The sequence below is a fragment of the Pelmatolapia mariae genome, linkage group LG7 (assembly GCF_036321145.2).
Source record: "Pelmatolapia mariae isolate MD_Pm_ZW linkage group LG7, Pm_UMD_F_2, whole genome shotgun sequence".
Taxonomy (NCBI): Eukaryota; Metazoa; Chordata; class Actinopteri; order Cichliformes; family Cichlidae; genus Pelmatolapia; species Pelmatolapia mariae.
This window is the reverse complement of record NC_086233.1, coordinates 40,516,326-40,543,220: the sequence shown is the minus strand read 5'-3', so window position 1 is coordinate 40,543,220 and position 26,895 is coordinate 40,516,326. Positions and strand designations below refer to the sequence as shown.

Genomic DNA, 26,895 nt, shown 5'->3' with positions numbered 1-26,895 from the left:
GGAACAGATGGAGGTATGCGCTGGAGAGAAGAGGGATGAAAGTCAGTAGAACCAAGACAGAATCCAAGTGTGTGGAAGAGAAGGGAACTGGTAAAGCAGTGAAGCTGCTTTAAATAGCCTGCAAAGCAATAGAGAGTGCAAAAGAAGAGAGTGCAGGCAGGGTGGAGATAAGTGTTGGGTGATTTGTAACACGGGGATACAAATCACCCAGGCTTACAAGAAGGTAGTGAGACCTACTACAATACAGTTTGGAGATGGTGGGACTAACAAGAAAGGAGGCGAAACTGAATGAGGTGGAGTTGAAATATTTTCCATTGTGAATGACCAGGATGAACAGGATTAAAATGATTATATCAGAGGGTTGAGCATTTTGGAGACAAAGTTAGAGAGGCAGGGTTAAGATGGTTTGGACATGGGCAGAGGAGAGATGGTGGATATACTGGATGAAGAATGCTGAATATGGAGCACAGAGAAGATTCATGGATGTAGTGAAGGAGGATATGGAGAAGGTTGGTGTTGCAGAAGAGAATGCTAGAGTTAGGGTGAGATGATGCTGATCTTCTGTTAGGACTTCTAAAGGGAGCACCCAAAAGAAAATGATCATTCATACAGAATCCCTGTAGATACTTAAAAATATAAGGTCATAAATGTAAAACTTTCCTCATAAATACAGTAAGATGCTATGTCTGTTATCAACATTATGGTTTAATTCTAGCCTTTTTAAAAGACAAGGAGAAGATGCTAATATGACAGTGAAATGTAGGACATTAGTGCTAGCTGGGGATTTTGATGTTGGGAGTACCGTAAGTATGTAAGTTTGTCTTAGAAAAATTGCTGTAGGTCCTGCCCGCATTAATTTTGCACTGTTTCTGAGTCAAATGACATTGTCCACTCATTTTCCAGCTGCTGTTTTCTACTAAGTAAGGTGATTTAATGATGGAGAGAGAAAACAGCTGAAGGACCATGTTCTGTGCACATCTGGAGCAGAAAGCCTCTAATGAGCAGACAGTAAGTGAGAGAGATGCTTGTGATACGCTATGTTGAATGAGACTGGCGTGACAACAGCTTACACTGAAAGCACGCAGGGGAAAAGAACACTGGTCGTACTTTATGTTGTAAATGGTTTGCTGACAATTGTAAGGTGCCACGAGAACAAATCTAAACAACAAGCTGATAAACTGTGTGGAGAGCTGCTATGTGTTAAACTAGAGGTGTTGAAGGCTTCACAGGAGCAGGCCAAAAACCTCCATGCATGTTGATTCAACAAAACTATAAAAGATATTACACATAATTTAAGTTATATTTCAGTGTATACTTGGTCAGTCCTTGGGGCCTGTTTAGTCAACAGTTCATCTCCAAACCATCACAACTGGAGCCAGCAGATCAAATGCTAGCCTGTTAGTCTCAATAGTATTTTTTTGTGTTGGTTCAGCAGGAATCTGAAGCATGATTTGACTGATACATTCTCAAAGTAACAGCTACAGACATTCAGCAGTCAGGCTTTAAATGTCTCTGAGTCTGGAAGTTCTTTCCACGTAGCATCCAAACAAAGAAAAAGATGTGAATTATTTTGGTGAGGAGGAAAAGAAAAAAAAGTGTCTGAAAACCTAACAGACCTTCAGAGGGCTCGGAACTAAAGACAGACTCGAGATTATCAGTTAGATTGTCGCAACAAGACGTCAGATAGAGCTGAGAAGGAACGGGGGACTCTGGATGCCCGATATGAGGCGTCAGTCACGTTTAGTGGTGGCGAGGTCACGTCTGGCCCTTACAGGTGTGCACGTCGACCTGCTGGTGGCAGTCACGGCAGTGGACTGCACAGCACCACTGGAACTTGCACTCACACTTGGTTGTGCGGCTGACGCGAGACGTGTCGTAGCCACGGCCACAGCACATCACTTCACAGCCATCTACACCTCGGGATGTCCGGTTGCAGACCCGCCCTCCTGTCCCCATCGACCCTGGAGAGAGAGCAAATGAGAAGCGGTCAGTGAGAATAAATATCTTCATTTAGCACAGTATTACTATTAATTTAAAATGAGTTTTTGATCTGTAGGACCCACCTTAATGATGAGAACATAAGTTATTAACAGTGGAAAATCAAAACCTAGACAATGTATCAAAGGAATATAAACACTGAACACTAGTTTAGTAGAGAGTACAAACACTTTGTCTTCCAAGCTAATGTGTTAGAAGTAGGAAAAAGGATTGGGGTCAAATTCAATTCAATTCAATTTTATTTATATAGCGCCAAATCACAACAAAAGTCGCCTCAAGGTGCTTTATATTGTACAGTAGATAGCACAATATTAAATACAGAGAAAAACCCAACAATCATATCATATGACCCCCTATGAGCAAGCACTTTGGCGACAGTGGGAAGGAAAAACTCCCTTTTAACAGGAAGAAACCTCCGGCAGAACCAGGCTCAGGGAGGGGCGGCCATCTGCTGCGACCGGTTGGGGTGAAAGAAGGAAAACAGGATAAAGACATGCTGTGGAAGAGAGACAGAGATTAATAACAGATATGATTCGATGCAGAGAGGTCTATTAACACATAGTGAGTGAGATGGGTAGATGACTGGGTCACAACATCTCCAAAACTGCAGCTCTGGTGGGGTGTTCCTGGTCTGCAGTGGTCAGTATCTACCAAAACTGGTCCAAGGAAGGAACTGTGGCAAACTAGAGAACTGTGGAAAACTAGTCAGTCTGATGATTCAGGTTTTTCTCTTGCATCATGTGAATGGCCGGGTCCATATTTGTCATTTACCTGGGAAACACTTCCCACCAGGATACACTATGGGAAGAAGGCAAGCTTGTGGCGGCAGTGTGACGCTCTGGGCAATGTTCTGCTGGAAAACCTTGGGTCCTCCCATCCATGTGGGTCTTACTTTAACATATACCACCTGCCTAAGCATGGTTGCAGATGATGGTATTCCCCCCCTAATGGCTGTGACTTCTTTCAGCAGGATAATGCATCCTCCGTCATTTAACAGTGTTTCAGGGATGGTTTGGGGAGCACAACAATGAGTATGAGGTGTTGACATAGCCTCCAAATTTCTCAGATCTCATCTGTCTCATCTGGACACCCAAGTCTGATACACTGAGGCCCCACCTTGCAAGAGCGGAGTTCACGCCTCGACGGACAGGATGTTCTGACAGCATGTGTAGTGTGTGCGTGTCACTCTGTAAACAGCTAAAAAAGTTTTCAATTAATTCTGACAACTCTGATACTTTTTAGGGGGGGTAGACTGGCGACATGTTAACAATACTTCCACCAAGGTCTTCAAGGTGAACTCAATGATTTATTGGTAGAAAACTAACAAAAAGCTGTAGAAACTGATTCTTACAAGTGTGCTGTGGATTGTCAATGTATAGAAAGTATGGCATAAAGATTTAAAATGTCACATTTGACCTCTGACCTCACTTTTACATTTCACATCTGCCTTTCTTTCAAGTTGACCACAAAATGTGATCTTATAAGTCAAGAGAAAGACAATGAGCTGCTCCCGAGCGCTGAAACTAAAAACATGGACATAATCAAAATTATAATCATTAGATGTAAACTTTATTCTGCTTTATCGCTACATAGTGTAAAATGCCAAGTTTAAGTCTACTTCGTAATTAAAGGTTCTTAAAAAAAATGAGGAAAAGTCTGTATTTACCTTGAAAAGTGTTTTTCCCACTAGTATCATAATCTATGATTCTACAATAGAAGGATCTGCCTTTCTGATCACTTCCTACTGCAGTTTTCCACTGAATGACATTTATACTCACTAAAAGCAAAAACATGTTTCAGTAGTTTCCTTCCAAAAGGGGATTTACTGATGGAACAGTTTAACACCTACACTGCCCATGATTTCTAGTTTAAGAAGTGACAACCCCGCTGGGAAATAACTGGGACGTCCTAAAGGAATAAAGGAAAAGTGTTCATGAAGGTAATGGTACTGATGCTTAAAAAATGGGCTATAGCACCGTGGAATGTGACTTGGCAGCAGTTGAGCCACAATTTGGCCAATTAGAACGGTTCTATTAGTTTTTAGAAGCCAATAGGAGCAGAGTATAATGCCAGTACGGTGAAGATGAGATGGGGGGGGGGGGATAAGTAAGATGAACGAAAGTGAGATGAGAGATTGATGATAGGAGCCATCAGCCTGCACTCCCACACTTCATCAGCTGTTCATTTTACAGGAGACATCCATCGCCCACACACACACACACACACACACACACACACACACACACTGTACACACTCACTTTCTCCTGAATCCCAACTCCAGCTACCCACACACACACTTTACATCGCCACAAACACAGTTAACGTACCCGAGCTTTGTATGCAGAAGGAATAGCTGGAGCTCAATTTATGATGGAACTGTGTAGGCCTGCAGATTCGACTGAAAACCATCCACAGGAGTTTTTAGAGGGACTTTTTTTTTTAGCAGTATCAGCAGCTTTGATCCACTGATGTTAAACATGAGCAACAGGAGTGTTTTCAGTCTGCTTTGGATGATCAAACCCAACAGAATCTCACACGTTTCTATCTAACCGCTGTGAGCAGAGCGTTTGGGTTATTGTGTCTAGATCTCCAGATAACTGCTCTTTGATAGCAGCACAACAAACACAGATGCGCCGGGTGTGGGAAAGGATCATCCCTATGATTTCAGCCAAAATAAAACACATGGGAATGGACGCTTCTCTGACACAATCAGCGCTGAACTCATACTCTTTCACGGTTTTTGATTTCATGCTCAGCAGACGTCCAGGAAGCCTTCAGAGCGCTAAATTGTAACAAGGTTCTCACGGCCTGGCTTTTATAAAATATCGACTTTTTAACGAGTCATCACAGAGCTGGTAATGTTATTCAAAATATCCAAATGACATCATTTAGGATTTGCAGAGTTTGGGAGTATTGTATTGAGAGACTTCATCTCTCTTCTTGACTGAGATATTTATGTTTCTGTGTAACAATATTGTTTTTTGTTTTTTTCCCCCCCAAACTTTACCAAGAAGAAGCTGCATCCATATATCTGTCAGATATGTGCAGTTTTGATTGATTGATTGATTGATAGATATACCTTTATTAGTCCCACAAGGGGAAATTTCATGTTTACAACTCTTCTCTATAATTCTGTTCAATATCTTGTTGCATAATTACACACATTAGTGAAAGTGCAATCAGCCTTTCCTTCTGAATTCCCATTCACATATTTTCTTCATTTTATGAGTTGAATGACTGTCATTCAGGAGAGACTGAGTCAAGCTGCTGCTCCTCAGCGTCGAAGCATCGAAAGGAGCCCAATGAGGTTGTTTAGCCATCTGACCATGATGCCTCCCAGATGCCTCTTAGTTGAGTCGTCTTGGACATGTAGGTCATTCCATGGAAAATCACTGCCTGCCCCCCACCTGACCCCCCTTGGAATAAACTAAAAGGGATGGAGACAGCACAAAAGACACACTACTTGAGAATATAAAAAAAATCAAAAAAGCTGGAAAAAATCAAGTGGAAAAAGTACCAAATTTCAACCCAGCCCTATGCAGGTTGACAGAGGTCTACAGGACAGAGGGTAAAATATTGCGTGACTTCAAATGTGCCGATTATTCTAATTATTACCAGAATGAAGAGCATATTCTGAGAGAGTCATGAATGAATCTTTTCAGATTTGACTGATTTTATATGGAATGAGCCATGTCCTGTCAGGACCTGAACCTGGGGATATTAGATATCTTGGACTGGTTATTTATACACATGCGCCTGATGGATCATATTACAGTAGAAAAGACTGTTATAACAATAAGATATGTGCTGAAAGAGGTCACAGCCATTAGGGGATGTGACCTTTGCACCTTTGTGCACCTTTGCACGGCAGTAACATCGTCCTGAGGACCCTCATCTGCCAGAGTGACAACAAACTGATGACTAAGTCCTTGAAGAACATGGTGCTCATATATTTGCTAGTTCAAACAGCTCACATTTAAGTCTTTATTTACTTTGCTTTTTTGTTTTTGAAATTGTTTATGTTTGGTCCATTTACTGGTGGTTTAAAAAAAAAAAAAAAAAAAGATCGTTTCCACAATTTAGATTTTGTTGATGTGAAGCTTGAAAAAGCTTTTTATGATCAAAGTAGTTCTGGTGTAACCGATAACGCTGATGTCTTTTGTAGCTTTTAATCTCGCAGTCTTTTCACTCCAACATCTTGATAAAGCTGCTGTGAAACATCTGAACTTTAGCGCTGTTGAGCTGCAGATGTTCAGCCAGCAGAGGACTGCTGCTCTGCTGGGCAGGTGTGACTGTTACTGTCTGTAAAGCACAAGTGTTACTGAAAAAGAATGCATGTGTGTGTTCTGCTGACTTCTCCTGTATAAATAAAGGTTTAGAAAAAATTGGCTTCAAGTACCATCTCGAACATTGTTCTGGAATTTGCTCATGTTTACATTCTGCTTCGCTCTGCATGTACGCTCCTTCTGCACCATTCCCTCGCCAGGTAATATGTCTGGACATGACCCGAAGCCCTCCCCTCTCTGGCAGCGTGCCCGCCCGTCATCCAAAGTATGCAGCGCTGCTAGGGGTGACATCACGGCCAGAGTCTTCCTCACAGCCCTCGATCGCCCTGCGTCTGCTTATTGAATTAAGATGAGGGGGCGCCGAGAGATGAGTTTAGCACCTGAGCCTCAGGGCTGAGGGAAATTGATTTCACACTTTAAAGAGGCACAGAGGGGCCGTCTCGCTATCTCTGTGGGCCCCGAGCCTGTTTGTGGTTTGTGTGTGAGAACAGATTTGGTCTGTTTCTTTCCATGATTGAAGGCGAGTTTGCATGTCTTTCAGAGCGCGCGCGCGCGTGTGTGCGTGTGTGCGTGCGTGCGTGCGTGCGTGCGTGTGTGTGTGTGTGTGTGTGTGTGTTGGGAGAAAGGCTGATTACTTTTCATGGTTGTGCAACCAAAAAGAGGGAGCAGGTGACTCTACATACAGTACATGTTATGATTGAGAGCGAATTTGTAAGTCTGTGGTTGTCTCATGGGAGCTGGTCTTTAAAGAAGGCGTATGTTATGTTCTCATGAGAGGCCCACTGTGTGTGTGTGTGTGTGTAACCTCACCCTGCTTACATGTACACATCCCATAAAACTTCCATTTCTGCTGTAATGCCTCAACTTGTTCCCAAAAGCAGGGCCTAAGACCTCCAGGGGCCTTTAGACAAAGCAGGATTAGGTGCTTAGCGCAGTAACTTCAGATTTAAACCTTAGTTTTCAATGTCAGGAAAGTGGTTCATGCCTTATTTGAGTACCCTGCCATTGTAACTTTTACTACAGATCTAATAAGAGTATCTTATATTTGAGAGAAGATATCAACATGTTCAAAACCACTGACCCATCAATTCTCTGGAAAACAGAATCACCATTCCTAGAAGATCCTGTGCACAAGCAGTCAGAGGATCTACAGTTCTACAGACCATCTAAGGTTTTTGTGTGTTTCATATAAGCATCAATAGGAAATCTAATCGTCTGAAGAACAACTTCATAGTTTTCATTTTTTACTTCTTGTGAACAAAAACTACCACAGCCCAGCCGGGGGTGAGTTTGATCTCTTAGAGAGAGGCAGACGTAAAGCAGGAGCTGAAAGCCAAAACAAAAGCATCACTGAGATACAAAACTCAGTTACCTTGTACTATTAACAGCTGTGAAGCCAAAACTGAACTTAAAACTTGATAAACTGCACAGCTGTTAATGAGCTGCAGTTATTATTGTGTTGTATGCTACTGGAGAGGCAGTGAATAAACCTGCTGCCACTGGTTCACATTCAAAGCTCTTCTGAAAGTTTCTCTCAGAAGGAAAGTTTGGCTTCTCCACTCATCAGGTGCAACGAGGCTGCGGCTGTGGATACTGTCGACTGACAGTTTTTATTTAATTGCTTTCTTTGGTGGTCAGTTGCCTGCAATGGTAGGCAGCCCTGGTTTGAGCCACACGAGAAATTAACCGCACATGTGCCATGTTCTCTGAATTCCCACCAGCCAAAAACTGTGCGATCCGACAGCAGTTTCTGAATGATTTTCAGTGATAACAGGTCCATATCAAGTACTGACAGAATGCAATAATACTTTATTCATAACATTTTGTGCATATACGTATTTAAATAAGATGTTTTTCACATCCATCCACTTGCATTTGTTTTATTCTCTAAATCTGCTGCACCTGCTTTTGTTTGCTGTGGTAAAACTCATTATTCTTTATTTTCAGTTATTTAAGAGAGAAGATCATGTGATGTAAAGCAGTTTAATCATTTCTTTGAGCGTGGAAATTATATTTTATGATAAAGGCTCATTTTTCTTAGTATATGCTGTCAATTATAGTTCTTTGGAATCCGCAAAAATCTGTAATGGCAGATCCCATTAGTCAGAAATAAAGTCAGAAATAATAATGGAATAGGTATGTCACTGTGCTAAAGCATCACAAAACTGTTTGAACTGTTTTTATTACTATTGGCTCATTTTTCTGGGTTGGGTGTTTTAATGTGAATTGAGTGAAAATCTTTAAGGGCACTTATTAGAAATTCTTGTTTTTAAAAATAGTTGAAAACTTTCAAAACTGCCAACACTGGGCTGAAATACAGCACACAGATGTACTGAGCTGTTTTACATTTTGTCAATAATAAATACAGCACGGCTGGACATTTGTGTAACACCAATTTGTCCACCAATAGTGGAGAGACTCAGCCAGCCAAGTTAATAAAAACACTCTCGTATTTACAGCGGCAGCAAAGGCCAAGCTTTCTGAGGAAATGGAGTCATACAAAGAGGCGTCACAGGATAAAACAACAGCACTCATTCAAAAACAGTGCCACATGATGGTGAAAGTTACAGCTAACATCAGTCACTAACAGAAAGCAAAAAAACAAATAACACAACAAAAATAATAGAAAAAAAACCTTTCACGATTTAGTGAGATTAAAAAATTATAATTTTGCTCATGAGAATATTCACTGCTCCTACATCCCAGGAAGTCTTTCACTTCTAAATTTCTCAATGAATGATTAAATTGTAAAAAAGAAAGAAATTATGTCTGGGTGGAGTATTTCGGTACACACACCACACACACACACACCTACCTCTAAAATGTGTGTGTTTGGTGTTCTGGCACTGAAATCTCTCCTGTTTTGCAGGCCAGTCATGCCCTCAGGTGTGTGTGTGTGTGTGTGTGTGTGTGTGTGTGTGTGTGTGTGTGTTTCTCCAGCAGTGGTGATTTATAATGATGTGTAGTCCTCTAAGATTTCAGCCTACAGAAGTGTGTAATGGGTCTTAAACTGGCTGACACCCGATCGCCACGGATCATCTGCCGCCTGTCAGGCATTCACCTCCACCTCAAGACACTCTCTCATGGCCTTCATCTTCATTCTCGTATAAGCTTTTCAAACACAAACATTTTCTTTCTCATGCTTGCTCTGCTATTGTAGCTTTACATATACATGAACACAGATTGCCCTCACACGAACATGCTTATGACACAGACATCCAGAGCCACCGTAGTTGCTGAAACACAATTACATCTTATGTCATCTAAAGTTAAAGATCAGTTTTCAGTGTGGATGCTTCTTTAAATCTGAACGGCAAAGGAAAAAAACATTTTTTGCGTCCTTGAAGTTTTGAGAAACTATTGTGCTATCTACTGTACAATATAAAGTGCCTTGAGGCGACTTTTGTTGTGATTTGGCGCTATATAAATAAAATTGAATTGAATTGAATTGAGGACAGCAAAATGACATTTTTGCACTTTGAAACATGCACTAACAGCCTCGGTGGCTGAAAAATATTCCTAAGCTGCAATAAACAGAAGATCCTCTGAATCTGGCTCCAAAAGTAATCAGTGCTCATAGACTCACCGTGTTAAAATGACCAACAGAAATAAACATGTTTACAGCCCGTTTGTGCCTTTGGAGCACAAACACGGTGAAGAGGCTCATTCTGGAGTATTTGTAATGGAATTATCTGACAAATAATAAGGTCTGCCGTGCGGTGCAGCCCACCCAAGAAATTTGTTTTCAGTTGTAGCGAGTTACACTACAATTATGGAAAACTGCTAGTCTGTTACTCAGTGTACTAATTAGAGTTAGCGGTTAACATGGCAGTAGCCAAAAACCTAACACTGAAGCAGACTTTGAAACCAATGGTTGACATCACAGTGACTGCTTGACACAGACAGCAGGTCTATGAAACACGTAATGCTAACAGTCCTCGGCTGTACATTGTGTATGAAAGACTCAAAGTGTGTTTTTGTCAGTACATGTATGGTACTGCTGACATGGCAAGAAGTTGCCTGCCAAAAGAAGAGTGCTTTTTCACACTCACCAGTGTGGATTGTTTAGACTTGGCAGTGTGAGTAATACATGTTTCACGCATTCTGAAAGCTGGAATTGCCAGCTTTCAAATTTCTAACTTCCAACTGGATCGAATGCACCATTAAATATCAGTGTGATGGTGTGAACAGCGATCTACTGGGACTACAGGTGCGGGTGGAGGTGGGTTTGTTAGGTGTGCGTGCTTTGGTCCCAGAAAAGTCATGGGAAAAAAACCCAAAACAAAACAAAAAAACCCCTCTTTAACACGTTCTGGTACACAATGGTGACAGTAAAAGTAGAAGATGGACAAGTTTGAGATGCCAGCAAAGTGGAAGTGTTTTAGAGATGCAGTTCAATCAGCTACTTGAAATCCAGCATATGAAAATCTGTTCACACCACCTCCTCTTTTAAGGATACCAACCAGCTGTGCTGTTCAAGTGATGCACTTAAGTTCCAGAGTATTTACTCTGGTTTTGGTCTGGTTTATTGAGTAAATTAGAGCATTTAGGCTTGTTTGACTAGATTACAAATCAACATTTTTCAGCATGTAATTTGGAAGTGATTAAACAAACCTCTAAATGGTCTGAACTGGTCCAAATTTAGATAAGGTACATTTTTTTAAAACTGTGCATGAAGTCGCAGGACTTTGTGATCACGCCTCGTATGTCGGACAGTCTGATCACACCAACTGTTATAGCTCTTTGACAGGTATGTTTTCCACTCACTGCTTACTGGGATCCAACAGATCCAAATGGTAAAGGTCAGTGTTTACCTGACTCGTGGTCCCGTATGCAGTAGTCTGGTGAGTCCTCCAAGTAGACGAGGTCATTCTTGCTGGGACGTTTGAAGTGTGTGTGAGCGGCCGTAAAGCCAGTGCCATACTGATTCACTGCAACCTGCACGGCACCGTTGTACCTTTTCCGTAGATGGTCACCTGTGCGGCGGAAGTCAGCCATGGCCATCCAGCAGGTCCTGACGCTACATGACCCACTGACACCATGACATTTACACTCCAGTGTCATGAAGCGCTTCACAGCCTGGGGAGCACAACAGTAAACAGATTTAGTAGAACTGGTGAGTGAATGGTACTAGTACTAGGTACTAGTGAATGGTACTAGCTTAAGATTTTAAAGCCCAAGATACAAATGTAATGATGATATGCAGATGTAGTAAAAACAGTCAAATTCATTTTCAATGTTTTATCAATGTGTTTCTATTTCTGAGATTCTTAAAATGTTGGATGAAAATGTAAAAGTTATGTAATTTTAGTGTCTCAGGCCAAACTGAAGGACTTTAAAGTCAGTCATCCATTCAGTGCTTCCTCACCTTCCTGCCAGCTCTGTTGTTGTGCAGGTTCATGAGTGCACGGGCATCCCTCTCCTTCCTCTCCTTGGCATCCACGAAGGCTTGGCTGAAGCGTATGGCATGCTCCACATGGTCACTACAGCCTCCCCAGTTGAAGGAGCCTTTGGCATCCTGTGATGAGCCCTTCTTGGTGGGATCACAGGAGCAGGAATCCAGCTCACCTTGGCTGCAGGCTTGGGCCAGTGTGTAAACCACTCCAGCTGAGGAGATAGCGTAGACAAAGGCCACCTCACGGCTACCTTCACAGAGAGAATTATTTTTTTATTATGCAAAGAAAAAAAGTTTAATTACTCAGTTTTTACCCAAATACCGGTAAACAGGAGCCAAAAACCTAGTTGATTTCAGCTATTTGTGGGAGTGTCTCATTTGTCAGTTAACACTAGTGCTGGTAAACTAGCTAGTTTAGCAAGGCACAGTTGTAATAACAAATAAGACGCCAATATTGGCTAGTGGAAAAACAGGCTTACTGTAAAATAAAATTTACTGATTGGAGAAAATGAAGTTGTCCTTAGTTTCCTTTAATATAATCAAATGGTCAGCACAAACAAGTAAACACCTGTCAAAGATGAGTAATACTGGAAATGCCCTTTATTCTCAATACAATTTGAAGAGTTGAGTTTGTGCATATCTTTAATAAAATTTCCTTTTTTTGCACTGGGCTATAAATATGTTTACTCTTTAAATCTTGGGATTTTCATATTACAGTCTGTGGGGAATCCTCAGACTGCATTTTTTGACACTTCTGCATCAGCTTTATTTTTTACCCCCTAAAATGATTGACATTTACACATCTGCCACAAATGCATTCAGTAACATCATTTATAATTGAGAATTGTTATTTTTCCCCATTGTTGAGAGTGGATCAGTCAGCCCCCTATTGTATATACGGTACGATATATACGATACATGATCAATCCACATGCACCAAAATTTCTATGTATTTTCCCAGAAACTGCAGATGTTAGGATAGAAATTAATCCAGACAGGGTCAAAAGACCAGCATTAAAAAAAAGTTGCAGATATGGTTCTCTCCATTCCTAATAGAAACTCACTGATGCCACAGTTACAGTAACAAATCTAAAAACCCTTTAAATGTTTGGCTGCCACTGCTACCTGTTACACCCGTGTCTGTTGCTGTCTGCTATAGGCTTTTATTCAAAGCATGAAAAAAATACGTCATCTCCAAGATGGATAAACAGCTAACATTTACCAGCAGTGCCCTGATAAGGAGCTCTTATCTCCTTCTGCATGTATCTGATGAAAGATCCGAGCAGGATCAAAGGCTCAGGTGGGGAAAGGGTGTGTGTTGCATCTAACCCCTGCCAAGGACTTGTAACACACATGAACGCTCTCACAGTGATTCTAATAAAAAAGGACTTGTGACGTGTTTAGAACTGCAACTACTGATCACATCCATAAGCTTAAGTTTCCTAAATGTTAAGAGAAGTCAACCCTGATGCTTTTACCTCAAAGTCAAAAGAAACACTTTTCACCTGCTGAATTAAATGCAGGATGATCTCAGCATCACAGCTGAGAGGAACACCTGCAGACAGAAATCAGGGCCAAACTAAATATATGAAAGCCTATTTTTACAAGAACAAGCCACTTACAATGTATAATAATTTAGAGCCATCAGTGTGCACTTCAGATAAATATTTAAAAACAGCCTTCAAGCTCCATCTAAGATAGTACATTTCTGCTACGTAAGAGAAATAAATATAGGAAACAGCATTCAGATACACAGCTGTTAAAATAAAGAAAATTTATTTCCCCCCATATTAAAAAATGTAATTTAAAGAAGCAAACTTTTTCATCTGATCTGATAAATTACATTTTTAAAAAAGCATTCTTGACATTGTTTCAAGCTCCTTTTCTGCCTGTGCGGGTTAACAACACAATGTTAGATATGTTATCATATTTTATAGTATATCATTGATGGCAATGAATTAATTCATTCACTTATAAAAATTCTAATTAATTTAACCTATAAGGGATTCCGCTAAATACGTTAAATGTGTTAAAACAAAGTCAGTAAGACTAATGAAACTCAAGTATCACAGTAGCACTAGGAAAAGAAAAAGAAGCTCCCAGCTCTGCCAAGCACACACAGTGATATCAGTATGTGGGTGTCTTGGTCCAGCAGATAAGTTGAGCGTGCCTAACAAAGTTAATAAGGAGGACGCTGAGAGAACACGACAACAGGGAGGGAGAGCTCCTGTGTAATTGTTTGAAATTAGCCCACTGACACTGACAAGAAGGCGCTTCAGACGGGGCCTCAGTGTGCCATGATAATGCTGTGTGACATGACCGGGGCCTGGCTGGGAGGTCCAAATACCACATGGCTGATTAGAGGCCCAGACATGAAACTAAGTCGTAGGATCCGCATCACAGGTTAAATCTCGGGGCATGGGAGAGGAACATCAGGTCGCCAGGTCCTGATGATCCTCCACAGGCAATATATTTAAAACAACAACAACAACAAGAAAGAAGATGTTTCAGCTTGCCCTCGTCGGAGGTACAGACTGATTTTAGCTGCTGAGATTTGCCATCACATGACAAATTGGACGGGACGCTTTTGTTCAGACTCCAATCTGTAACAAACAGTGACAGGCAGCTTATTGCTACTCATTGCTTGGTTTCCGACGCTGTTCACACTTTATCGCTTTGGAAGAGTCATTTGTAATACTCCCCACACCCACCACTCTCACCAGAAAGACCAGAAATAAATGAAGAGGAAAAACTGTGCCTGTGTCCTCTCTGGATTTCTGAAACTCTCAATAAATCAAGTGTCTTCTCCAGCAAATCACCAGAGAGGATAAACAGTGCTAATAAACTGAAGTAGCGCTTGAAAGTGGTGGGATTACTTTTATTTCAAAAAAGTCTAAAATTTCTGCAGTTTGTCATTTGAACGAGCTGAGCAGAGAGTAATTAGCTCTGCTAAGACAGCAGCCGAAGGGAATCGAAGGGACACCAAAACACTGTGATGAAACCAAATCAGTCATCAAGTCACTGATTCTACAGACACTGAAATCTGCATAACACTCTAACGAGTTAATTAGTTATTATTGATTAATCTTGTATACATTTACAATCAACTGTTCAATAGTTTAAATTTTAAAAAAAAAATCCTAAGAATTAAAATTCCAATCAAATGAGATAAAAGCTGGAGTTTCTCTCTCGTCAGTTACTGAGTGACATTTTTGTTGAATAAATGATTTGAATTATTATATCAGAATTATTACGGATAGATTTCTCCAGCCATGGCAAATTGTTTTAGTAGGACATTTGTCCACCGGCCTTAAACAAAGTACTGAGTAACACGATAGCAACCCAACCCAAGAAAATGAGGGAGAAACCAGTTGGCTGCAGTGACGTGAGAAATGCACGATTGTAAAGTGAGACGAGGTGTGGAATGCAATCCACCTCTGTTGACAAAAAGGAGCATGTCTGCAGAGCAACTATCAGTTTTCCAGAAATCTTCTGAGTGGCAGTAAATCTGCCCGACACTCTAAAAACTTTTGTTTGTGCAGATTTGTCACTTTAGTTTAAAGACATATGTCAAACATGTTTTCGATGTAACACACTTGATCATGCAGCAGTTCATCTTCAGGGAGTGCCAGCAGACGGGTAATGTAAGCCAGCATGTGCTATAGCAGGCAGTCTGCTTCAGTGTTCTTACCTATGCAGCGATTACGGGTAGCCCGTCAGACTGATACTTTATAAAAACTCTCTGTACCCTCTTCACTGTATCTTATAATAATTAATACAAGGATGAGCATATATCTCTCTCTCTCTCTCTCTATATATATATATATATATTGAGAAAGAGAGAGAGAGATAGAAGATAATCATATTTTTAAAAAAGAAGAAATAATTATTCAAAAAAAGCACATCTGTGACCAACATTATGCTTTTATCCACATTTGATAAACTATTTAGTTCACAGCTTTATTTAACTTTCACCTGATGGATTCAGTAGCACAAAGAGAAACAGACAAGACTTTTTTTTTTTTTTAAAGTGGGTCCAAACAGACTAAAGTGTGAGTTTATTTTTAATTTCTCAGCCGTCTAATCAACATGTAACCTTCATTTTCATGGCAGAACCCCTGGACCTTCTTTGAACTTTATATCTAAACTTATGTTACTTTTTTTCATGTTAAGGTAGAATGAAGGTCCTACTGCATTTTGGCTTTAACACTCCTGAAACTCACTGCGTAGCAGCAGACGTCCAAACAGATTGTGGTCCCTGGCTGTGGTGTTGCAGTTCCAGCGGTGGTTGCGGAACTGGTACTGGCACTCTGAGATCCAGTCCTTCATTCCAGCTCCGATGGCCTGCATCACTTTGGGGTACTGGCGGCACAGCTGGCGCTGCTTATTCACCAGTCCAGGGATGTTGTCGCACATCACCTGGGAGCCCAGGGTGCCCATGTACCTGTAGAGTGGGAGGGTAAATGTCAAGACAGATGAGCACTTGCAGGGATGTTTCTGGATCACTTTAGTAAAGGATAAAATCAAATAATTTTGTATGTAACCCAACATGTGTAAAGGCAGCTGTGGATACATTAGAGCTTTGTAAGGTAATTGAAGACCTTTACTTTATATTAATGCATAAAATAAGAATGCTAGAGGGTGTATTCTTCAGAGGTATCTGTTGGAATCACTCCTAACAAAGTCCACACTCCCTTTTACCTGCAGAACAAGATGATGAAAGACTGATGGGCTGCACTGAAGATTAAAGACACAAAGCAGCAGCAACAAAAAAGGAATTATCTCTCCAAATACCATCTCAGTATCACAGGGTACGAAGTAAGGAATTTGGAAACAGGAGCTTTGCAAATATTAATTAGAGATTCAAGAGAAGGATAGCAAATAAAGAGAAATTAAATTATATCAAATGACTTCAGCCTGGAAACTAATCTGTCCAAATATTCAACAAGCTGCAAAAATAATTATGCAAGCCATGGGGGGAATTTAGTCACTCACTGTGGGAACATTTTTGTTAAGATAAAAGGGTGCATACGGAACTGTTTTGTTTAAACCAATAATTTACCGATGACAGAATAAGACAACACATTTGAAAGATTATAATAGCACATAACCAACGTGCACAAAGTCTTACACTAGCGTTTTCATTTAAACAAATATGTAAATTTTAAATAATAATAATACTTACCACCAGGACGCATCGATCTCAGCTGTGAGCCAGCAGATTGCTACAGATAAATAAAAACATATTCCGCTTGGCAATAAGTGCATATTAACCAAACTCTGTTTCTTTATGGGTCTGGACGGAGCATTTCCACAGATGACAGGAAAAAATTAATAAAACAGAAGCTGAAAGTTGAATCGCCGAGTTAAACTCGCTTTAAAAATGTATTACAAGACAGTCGGAGGACAGACGGTTTGCTCGTAAAAGTCATGGCTGGCTGGGATTCTGCACAGCGGCAAAGCGCTTCTGAAGAAAAGGTTAAGAGCGACTGTCTTAATAGTCCAGAGCAGATTCTCAGGGGAGATACGCGGATGCTGTGCTATCAGGTTCAGGTTGCTTTACACAAGGAGTGGGCAGAGTCCCGTCTCAGGAATGAGGTGAAGAAACGAGCTGTCTGAGAGTATCTGTTCAGGCTGGTTTGACATCAGACGGGTTTGGCCCGTGTCCAGACCGGAGCTCCGCACCTCTGAGATGTGGTCCAACTTGATGGGCTCTTCATTCAAATCGATGAGACGCGCGCAGAGAAGGAGCTAGCTGTGGGAGGATTCACACTCCACGCTTAACCAATGTCATTCACCACAGGAAAAATGCCCAAACCCGCTTAGATTCAAAATCGGGGGACAGGATGATGAATGGAGGTGATGTGCCAGTCCGAAAAAACAGGCTACAAAAAAAACAAAACAAAACAAAAAAACTTTTACGCACAAAAGATAAACATTGTGATTTTTAAATGTTTTTCTCACAGGACTCCGTAGAGCTCAGCAGAGAAAAACTCTGGCATATGGTGTAGCGGTGTAATTGATAAGCATAAAGAGCCTTTAGGAAAATAAATCCAACTAGTGTTTTGTTTATGTTGAGCGCCCATTGCCATAGCCATATCCCACACAGGTGAATAATATCTCAGATTCCTCGCGCATGACGCACTGTTATTTTTACAGCCTTATACAAACTATCACTCTAATAACTCAGGAATGATGGCCTAAAAAAGGAGGAAAAAACTGGGCACCGATTCTCCCAGAGCAGCACCTAAAGGTGATGTGTCCATTTCAATTGGATTATCCATGTCAGTCTTTTTGATGTGTCCCGGTGAAGTCTGTACCACTGTCACACAGCGTTTCCTCCATCTTTGATCTAGCCCGGGGTGTATCTGGAGGTCTGGAGACCCTGACCAGATGAGATTAATGGGCAAATTGGATTTTTCCCATGATCCCCGTGGAAGAAACCCATAAAACAACAAGAAGATTTAGAGCGTTCTCACTGCTCTCATCAGGACTTTGAACACGACTTTATTTTTTGCAGCAGCGGTAGTTGTAATAAGCCTGTGATATAAATCCAATTTTATGGGAGTAATTTGTTCACTTCCTTACCAAATCGCACTAAGGTCACTGTCTCATTGCATGTTTTATGGACAGAAAGGTATTTTTTGATAATACTTGCGCACAATAAAGTTTGTGAACACTGAAAAGGAAATGGCACAAAATCAGACAATAAGAACTTTGAAGAGTTTGTGATTTTTAAATGTATCAGCTGGATATTTGAAAATATTCAACCAGCAAAAGCTAAATCTGGCCATTAACATCACAGGATTCCACTTGAATGATTTTTGAAATACAGATTGGATTTCTTTCTGTGATTTAAGGAAAAAACTGATATCACTTTCGCATCTATGGTTTGTTTGCAGTCAGTTTAGCTACCAGCAAGAAGAAAAAGCACTCTGCCCCCTTCTATTGTTAGAAAATTCACCTATGGCTCCTTTAAATGTGATGATTTTATCTTACAAAGTAACCCAGTGCAACAACAAAACTCTGATAAACTACTCTGAGAAACTTGGCATTGCATCCTTCTGTATATTTGGGAGAGCAGGCTTCACATTTCCACATGCCTCTAGGTTTTCTTATAGACTGTATATTACAAAGGATCAAGCAGTCGGTCTAAGGACAGCGACTTTGCAATGCCTTACACCTGCAGTCTTTAAGATGATCAGCAGGGGGCAAAAAGAAGCCCTGTGAAAAAAAATGAGCCCACTACCCCGAAAACTTCTAACTTCAATAAAACACTTTCTTGATAAATTTATGGTCTCAGTCTGTCACTTTAAGTTTATTGTCACATTTAGTGTAAAATGGAAAACAAATAGGCTTGCATGTCACCACAAGTTGAATGTGCAGTGTCCTTGGTTTCTCAATCAGATACACCACTTGCTTGTCTTTAGTTTCAAAACACTGATGGCGATGGCCAAGACTCTAAACACAACATCTGGCAGGCACCAATATAGAAAACATCCCGATTTCAACCTTAAATTGAGCATACAAGAAACGTACTCTCAAAAGAAAAACTTGTTCAAACCATTAAAATATAAAATAACTTAAAAATAATAAGAATTAAACTCAGTGGCAAGTCAAAACAAACTGAAAACAAAACAAAACACTGCAGCAAAGTTAAAACTGAATGCCTGTCAAACACCCATAACACACATAAACACAATACTTATCCAACTTTTTAGCTACAGTCAACAAACACAAAAGAGCTCACAAATCTGTGAGGCGATCAAAAAGTATCCCTGCACTGTAGGGAAACCTTGCCACTGGAAGCTTTGTAGAGCAGTACAAGGAAGGTGACTCCGAGAGTGCTCAGAGCAAATCTGGTGGTCAGAGACCACATCCTCCTGTTGTTATGGAAACCAGGCTGAGGAGGCTGACAGGAATCTTTGAATTCTTCCATCTAAAGAGAGGACAACAAAGTCAGATTAACATGGGACACGCACATAAATACGAACGTAAACATAAAAACACACATCAGACCCTGAGGTAAGGCCAATCTGAGCTAATGCAGGAAGTACAAGGGTCACAGGTCAGTTTAACCTAATCCAGTCCGGATTATAGCAGTTGCACTAGTCAGACCAGTGGAAGGCTTGAATGAGTGGGAAACAGCTGCTCAGTCACTGTTGGGTGGGAATCAAATTGAGACCAGCTCGATGTGTGAGTGAGAGCATGTCTGGTCCCATCTCACCACCACAGCATGACTCAGACCTGAGTCACCAAAACTTCCTGTGCCAAATCCTCAGGGATTCATCAGTTAAAGTCAAGCCACAAAGGAATTATGCTGCCTCTGATTTTTCAAGCTACAGGGTGACACTGTCACACTAAATCCCAGTCATGTGAGAAAGTTGGAGGATACAAAGGGCTTAAATTCTGTTTAATACCAGAAAATATGACTTAGGAACCTGTGGTTTGACCAAGAAGGAAATGCTTCTGGTAAGTGACGGAGGATGTTATTCTAACAGGAGGTATATGCCGTTTTTTCCACTCATTTACATCATAATTACTTTTCTTTAAACAGAGGAGCACAGTCTGTTTGTGGTAATGTTACAACACTAAAGTTTATGTTATGGTAATTTAAATTTTTGTACTTTTCTTTTTAAGAAATACAGTTTGATAAATGACTTCAAACTGTATCACGATTAACATGATTTTCAGAAAAAATGACCTCTGAATGCTGTCCAAGTTCTGCTAGAGGTGGGAATTAAAGATCTCATGGACCAGGGCCTTTACCAGACACGCCCAATGCACACTCACTGTCCAACATCCTCTTCTGCCACCTGACCTCCTTTCTTCTCCTGAGTTTCCAGAACGTACAGCTACAGATCTGATGATAAATTTTCAAAACTGACCATCGACCTGCGATCTAGAGTGTCCTGTTGCTATGTGCACTTTTGAATATATTTATGTTTTAAAATGGTGTTTGCACACAAGTCCAATAACAAAAACCGCTTGGGTTCAGATCAGGCACTGTTCTCCCCAGTCACGTTCCTCCAAGTCACACTTGGATGAGTCCAGCCCCTCTCCAGGAGACTGGTTACAGACCCCAACTGTGCACTAAGCTTAGCCCATCTGTAGCCAGTATTTCTCAATCTCACAAACTAGCTCAGGCTTTTATGTCCCCTCTCTGATGGCAAGACCCCTACAGTACTTCTGTAACCTATGGTACCGACCCCTACGCTTCTTCCTGTGAGTGGTGGGCCCACATTAGCCAGCCCATGTCTCCTCTTTGGCTGCATCCACCAGGGCCCACGGGCTAAGGCTCAGCCAACAGGGTGAGTGGCCCAAGCAATCTTATCCTGGGCAGAATGAACTGGTGCCTTTCTTCTCCATCATAGGGGTCCTCTGAATAGCTCTTTGTTTGCGCCTTCACCCAGGACCGATTTGCCATAGGAGAATATACTAATTTCACAAACCCCCAGACAAATAGGTCCTGGGATCACTGGGACACACACGATAAAGCGGAAAATCAGAGAGGGAGAAAGAACAAAAAGGTTCTAAAACATTTCATGTCAAATAGCAGGAGGAAACAAAATGTAGAAAATGATCGATTCGATTCCAATTCACAAAGTTCCAATTCCATTGAATTCAATTCAATTTTGACTCAGATAGTCAGAAATATAATAATTCTGATCATTTATCAGTACATATCCATATTTTATATCTATGTATAAAAACAAAGCAGACACTTGTGAGACTTGTAAGCATCACAGCAGATGCCTTTGTGTCAGGATTTAATGAATCGATATCACATTATTTAAAATCGATTTGAACCAGGAAATGATTTTTTTTAAAGCCACCCCTAGTCAGAATAACTGATGATTTTTAAATCAAAACCGCTCAGCACATATGTTAGACAAGATCTGGATGTCTTTCATCAAAAAATAAATACACCACCAAGGATTTCAACTGCTCATCTAAAAAAAGATTATTCTACAACTGAAGTACCATCATTGTACATACTGAATGCTCAGATATTTTACAGTACAGAGCCTCTGTTGTTTGTCTTTCTTATTAGGGCTTTTAGCAAAAACAATATCACAGTAAACACTGTTGCACTAACTGATGTAGACCCTGAACTCTCCTTCATGATGACAACCAGCATGTCCACACCTGACAGATCAAATCATCAAGAAAAAAAAACAAAAACAGCTGAACGTGTAGAGCTCTGCATATTCCAATTGGATAAACTAGTTTAGTTTTCAAGCTATACAGAACCAAATCACAACTCTTGCCTCAAGGTGCTTCGTACTATAGGGTAAAGACCCTACATCAGGGGTGTTGAACTCCAGGCCTCGAGGGCCGGTGTCCTGCAGGTTTTAGATATTACACCCTGGGTCAACGCACCTGAATCAAATGATTAGTTCATTAGCAGGCTTCTGGAGAACTTCAAGACATGTTGTGGTGGTCATTTAGTCATTTAAATCCGCTGTGTTGGATCAAGGACACATCTAAAACCCTGCAGGACACCGGCCCTCGAGGCCTGGAGTTCAACACCTGTGCCCTACATAATTAGAGAGAAAACCCTGACAATCAGACAACCGCCTATGAGAAAGTATTTGGCTAAAATTGGAGGGAAAACCCCTTTTTAACAGGAAGAAACCTCCAGCAGATCCAGGCTCACGAAAGGGCAGCCATCTGCTGTGACTGGTTGGGGATGAGGGCTAAGAGAAGAGGGCACATGGACAGAGGACACCAACCAGACACAAAAGATACAATGGTTCACAAAATCAAGCCCCAACTATAAATCTTAACCAAAAAGGTAATTTTTAATCTTAAAAGTAGAGAGGGTGTCTGTCCCTGGATTCCAAACAGAGCTGGATCCATAGTAGAGGAGCCTGAAAGCTCTGCTTCCCATTCTACTTTCACAAATTCTAGGACCCACAAGTAATCCTGGTCAAAAATGACTCCTAAAGTCTCACACAGCCCGTTTCACATGCTTCAAAATTACATCTCGCTTGCTGTGTGGAAATTTTCAAAATAAAATGAAAGCAGTGTCTTTGTGATCATGTATTTTACATGTGACAAAGTCTAGTGTGGTATGTTCTGGTATAACATTTGATACATATAAAAAAAAAGAAAAGAAGAAAAAAAAACCAAATTTCAAATTACTTTTGTTGTATTTCAAAAAGCCTAACTCATAAGTTTCTCTGCTATGATCAAACTTTCCATCACTTTGAGATTTGGCACACAGAAATATTTTTTTAAAATGTAGCTTCACACCTCTTTTCAGTTCAGTAGTTTTCTAAAGGTTTCACGCACATGTTTCCATATCTCTGTTGCTATGTGTTTTAAAATGCAATGCAAAATATTTGAGATTGTCTCATAGCAAAGATACACAGGCCTCTCCTTTCTCACCATAAAAGCATACACCTTCCTCTACCTTCAGCATCAACGTTAAATTTCTACTACTAAAAACAGTGTAGCTGTGCCTGTCTAGTTTAGCATGTACACTGAATCATGTCGCTCTGAAGACCACAACTAAATTACAGGGTCCCAAATATAATAAGAAAAACTGATATGCAGGCAATGTGCAAATGGCTGGAGTTCGACATGAGTGTACTTAACTTCACAGGCCTCAAGGTCTGAATTGCAACACAACGCTTCTAGGTGAAAAATAAAGTGTCGAGAAATGAAGCCTCCTTCCTCCTGCCACTGTAAAACTTGCTAAAGCTTTTCAGTGGGGTAGGCTGGCACCTTTTAGTAAGCCAGTTCTGGACCTACTACTATCCCACCTCCTTTTCTTACAACGTGCCCACACCTCTACAGTATGCTCTTTTCTCCCTTTTTAAACTCCCTCACCCCACCAACCCGAATCCTTTCCTTGCTTCCCTCTGCCCCCACCCTTGCCTTCCCTCCACCTCATCGTCTGCATGCTGACAGGTCGATGTCACAGCAGCTCTGACTTATGGGCTGTGAGGATTCTGCTCTGTCAGGAACAACTCTCTCCTCTTGGAATACAAATGCAAACACGCACACACATGCACACACACGCACACACATGCACATAGAGTCAGGTGCACATATGTAAACACTCCTGTACATACCTGTTGGAGCTTGCCAGAATACATATAACACAACATCTAACCATGGCTTTTCCAAGCTGCTTTTAATCCTCAGTAGTATGAAGAGTAACAGTGAGCACTGCATGAAAGCAATTTAAATTGACTTGGATGTGCTCAAACCTGGCCACAATCATTTAATCACATATATATCAGTATTAGTGTCAGGTCTGACAGATTTTACTCTTATTCATACTTTTATCTTGTTACCAGTGCATTGACACATTTTGTATTTACTGTTACAATCAACAAAAAATGTAATTTTATTGTATTTACATAGCACCAAACCACAACAACAGTCACTTTGTATTGTAATATATTGTAGCACTCTACAATAATACAACCATATAATACAACAATTTTTTTTCTCCAATGTTGTTATAGCTGTGTAGAGGCTAAAATTACCACTGCCTCAAAAACAAATATATTGTGCATAGATTTTGTAATTTTTATCATTTCAGTGATTTATAAGATAAATAAATGTCAAAATGTACATGCGTGTGTGTGTGTGTCAACCTGGCAAAGCAGATTGCGGAGGCAGGTGACTTCCTTTTGGAGATCTTTTGTCTGGACCACTAGCTGGTTGCAGATGGTCTGAGCCTCCTTCTTTGGGTCCAGGGAGAAAACCAGCTTCTCAGAGGCAGAGCGAGATGGTGATGATTTTTATTTCACAAATGTAGTGGGACGAAAGACAAGATAAAAGGAAGTCATGTGCAAAAAATAGTGAATTGAAAACTTTTAGCTGGAAAACATATTTTCCATTAGATCTGTTACACATTTTATTTATGAAATTTTTAATAAACACAGAATTTGGCCAGTCATAGTTGTTTATCTCGTGGTTGGTAAAATCCTAATAACTGGACAAGTAAAGAGGGTATGAGCTGCACCTGAGCGGGTTGGCGAGGGAATCGATTTAAGACGTCTTGAATGGTCTCTGTCAGGTAGCAGCACTGCTGACTGATACTTATGAGGAAGTTTTGCAGCTCCTCACTCCTGCAAACATGTGGAACTTATGAGAAAGGCCTGATAAAATGATCACAAAATTTTTAATTAAAAAACAATCTTTTCATACATAGGGTACACATCTTTCATGTTATTCTGTTTAACCTCCTAAGACCTGAACTCTTTCATGGCATGCATTTTAAATTTCTCTTTGCTATTTGGGCTGATTGGGACCTGATGAATGTAATAACAAAGAATTACCTGATTTTTTTTTCTGAGATTAATAAGATCCACATATGAGGACATTTGTTTTAAATTTCGACAGAACAGTGGCAATATAACGTACTCGCAAGTGGATATCAGGCCCTGAAAGAAAAATTTAGTATTTTGGTCTAGACAACCCAAAATGTGATGTCCATTTATGTGGACACCAGCTCCTAGGTGGTTAATGAATTTTAACTGTATGGCAAATATTATTAGTCAGAAAATATTACACCACTTATCAAGACATTTATCAAAAAAGTTGGTCCCAGATTTGACTGTAAACAAACCTTCCTTTAAAAAAACAAAAAACAAAAAAAAAACAAGGTCCTATACAAACCAGCTGGTTGGTTACTTAATAACCTGAAAACCAATCCTACTTAATTTTTAGACAGATGAATAACTCTATGACATTTAAAAATAAGGTCAAGTGGTTTACTTGTCTAAAAACTAAAGCTGAAAGGAAGGTCCACATGAAAAAAGCAAGGCAGAATTAGCTGAAGATGCTGAGCTATGATAGTGCAGACTAATTGGTAGTTTGGATGAAACTTTGCATTAACAAGCTCCATGCATTTTCTTGGAGATAACCTTAGCACGCTACAGCAAACTGAGCAGGTGGCCAAGCCTTGTTCACACCTCCTCCTCGCACTAACCCAATGCTGTCATCCTTCTCTGAAAACATGCACCTTAAATGACTAGTTATTTAGATTAATCAAACGCCGTCCCTCTCTATTCCCATCCTCTGGACCTGTGGAATATTGATAGCTCTTATCTTAATGGTACATTTCCCTCGTTGAGGGGACTGGGCAGCCAGCCACTCCGGCCCTCCTCACACTCTGTCACAGGGGCGAGTAAACACTGTCAGTCAGCCTGTGCTGCACCCTCTCCTCCCTTCTTCCTCCTGTTAGTTTATCTAGGGGGAAGAGAGTGATGATGGGCCTGGGTGGGCAGGTCGTTGAAGGCATAACAGACATTATGTTTGAGTGCTGACAGAGGATGCATGAGAGCCACTGAAAATTATTTATCTGGGGATTTTTGGGAGGGTTGGGAAACCATTAAGCTTCCCTGTCTTTTTCAAACCGAACCCAGCAAATGCCTTGCTCAGTGGTAGCTGCTGGAAGTGGAGTGATACGCTGTTTGGCCAGTGAAATTATTTTTAGAATTTCATATACCACTACAATATCATAATCAAAGCGCAGACTCAGCTTTGATTCAAGCAGTTGAACAAAAACACAGCCTTACCATTGAGACATGAACCAAATTGCTTTCTCTCACACTAAAAACATATTCAGGCAGATTTAGACCTGCAATTATTATTTTTATATTGTTTTATGTTTGTTGTCTAACTTCCAGTGGAACAGCAAAGCACTCCTTCCCTACAAGACTTTTATTTTGCCAAAGGTATGTTTACCATCATCAAAGTCAATTATTTTTAAGGTTATATTAAGATGCTAACAAATGAATAATGAAACATAAGCTAGGTTTACAACTTCAGGACAGTACAATAATCCTGAAAAACAACATATCTGGTGCTTTGCTTTACTTGCTTACATTTGAACAGTCTGGGTTTTACAATTTTTTGTTTGGAGGTGGAGGTGGCTTATGTAGTGCAAGTGACCTGGCCCAGCAGGTCTTCAATCACCCACTGTCATGCCAAAACATTGGGGTACTTTTAAATATATTTGTCTCCGAAATAAACTACAACCCTTAAAACATATTATTAAACTTTTCTAGGATTATGATTTGATTTTTGGAACTGAAAATATTTTCAATACATTATGAAAGAAAATGTTAATCATAGTTGAGCATGATTAAGCAAAGGATACCAATCTGTGACAAATTCAAAAACTGCAAACGAAAAAGATTGTATGACTGAGCTTCTTATCCCCTGACTTGCGAACAAGACCCCAAGGT

The 26,895-nt window shown here is 40.5% G+C and overlaps 2 protein-coding genes across 2 annotated transcripts in view; both read right to left on the bottom strand.

The window, feature by feature from the left end:
* Window positions 1-740: 740 nt before the first annotated feature.
* Window positions 741-17,324, bottom strand: wnt2 (wingless-type MMTV integration site family member 2). The gene is made up of 5 exons (XM_063479099.1): window positions 16,866-17,324; window positions 15,904-16,124; window positions 11,654-11,931; window positions 11,100-11,364; window positions 741-1,961 (listed from the first exon to the last, which is right to left on the bottom strand). Exons 1-5 carry the CDS (start codon window positions 16,946-16,948, stop codon window positions 1,756-1,758), a joined length of 1,053 nt encoding a protein of 350 aa, XP_063335169.1. The 5' UTR covers window positions 16,949-17,324; the 3' UTR covers window positions 741-1,755.
* Window positions 17,325-19,445: 2,121 nt separating this feature from the next.
* The window catches only part of asz1 (ankyrin repeat, SAM and basic leucine zipper domain containing 1), a 34,042-nt gene continuing 26,592 nt past the window's right edge, over window positions 19,446-26,895 (bottom strand). Inside the window, exons 11-13 of the mRNA XM_063480329.1 lie at window positions 24,666-24,771; window positions 24,295-24,408; window positions 19,446-19,619 (exon numbers count right to left, since the gene is read on the bottom strand). Of these exons, the coding sequence (XP_063336399.1) occupies window positions 19,446-19,619; window positions 24,295-24,408; window positions 24,666-24,771 (394 nt within the window). The remainder of the gene's footprint in view (window positions 19,620-24,294; window positions 24,409-24,665; window positions 24,772-26,895) is intronic.

Excerpts from the sequence above, each read along its gene's own strand:
- wnt2 (XM_063479099.1), bottom strand. The coding sequence starts at position 16,948 with ATGCACTTATTGCCAAGCGGAATATGTTTTTATTTATCTGTAGCAATC. Across the intron at positions 11,932-15,903 it reads TGGACGTCTGCTGCTACGCA|GTAGCCGTGAGGTGGCCTTT; the intron begins GTGAGTTTCAGG and ends CTCTCTGTGAAG. Across the intron at positions 1,962-11,099 it reads CATACGGGACCACGAGTCAG|GGTCGATGGGGACAGGAGGG; the intron begins GTAAACACTGAC and ends CTCTCTCTCCAG.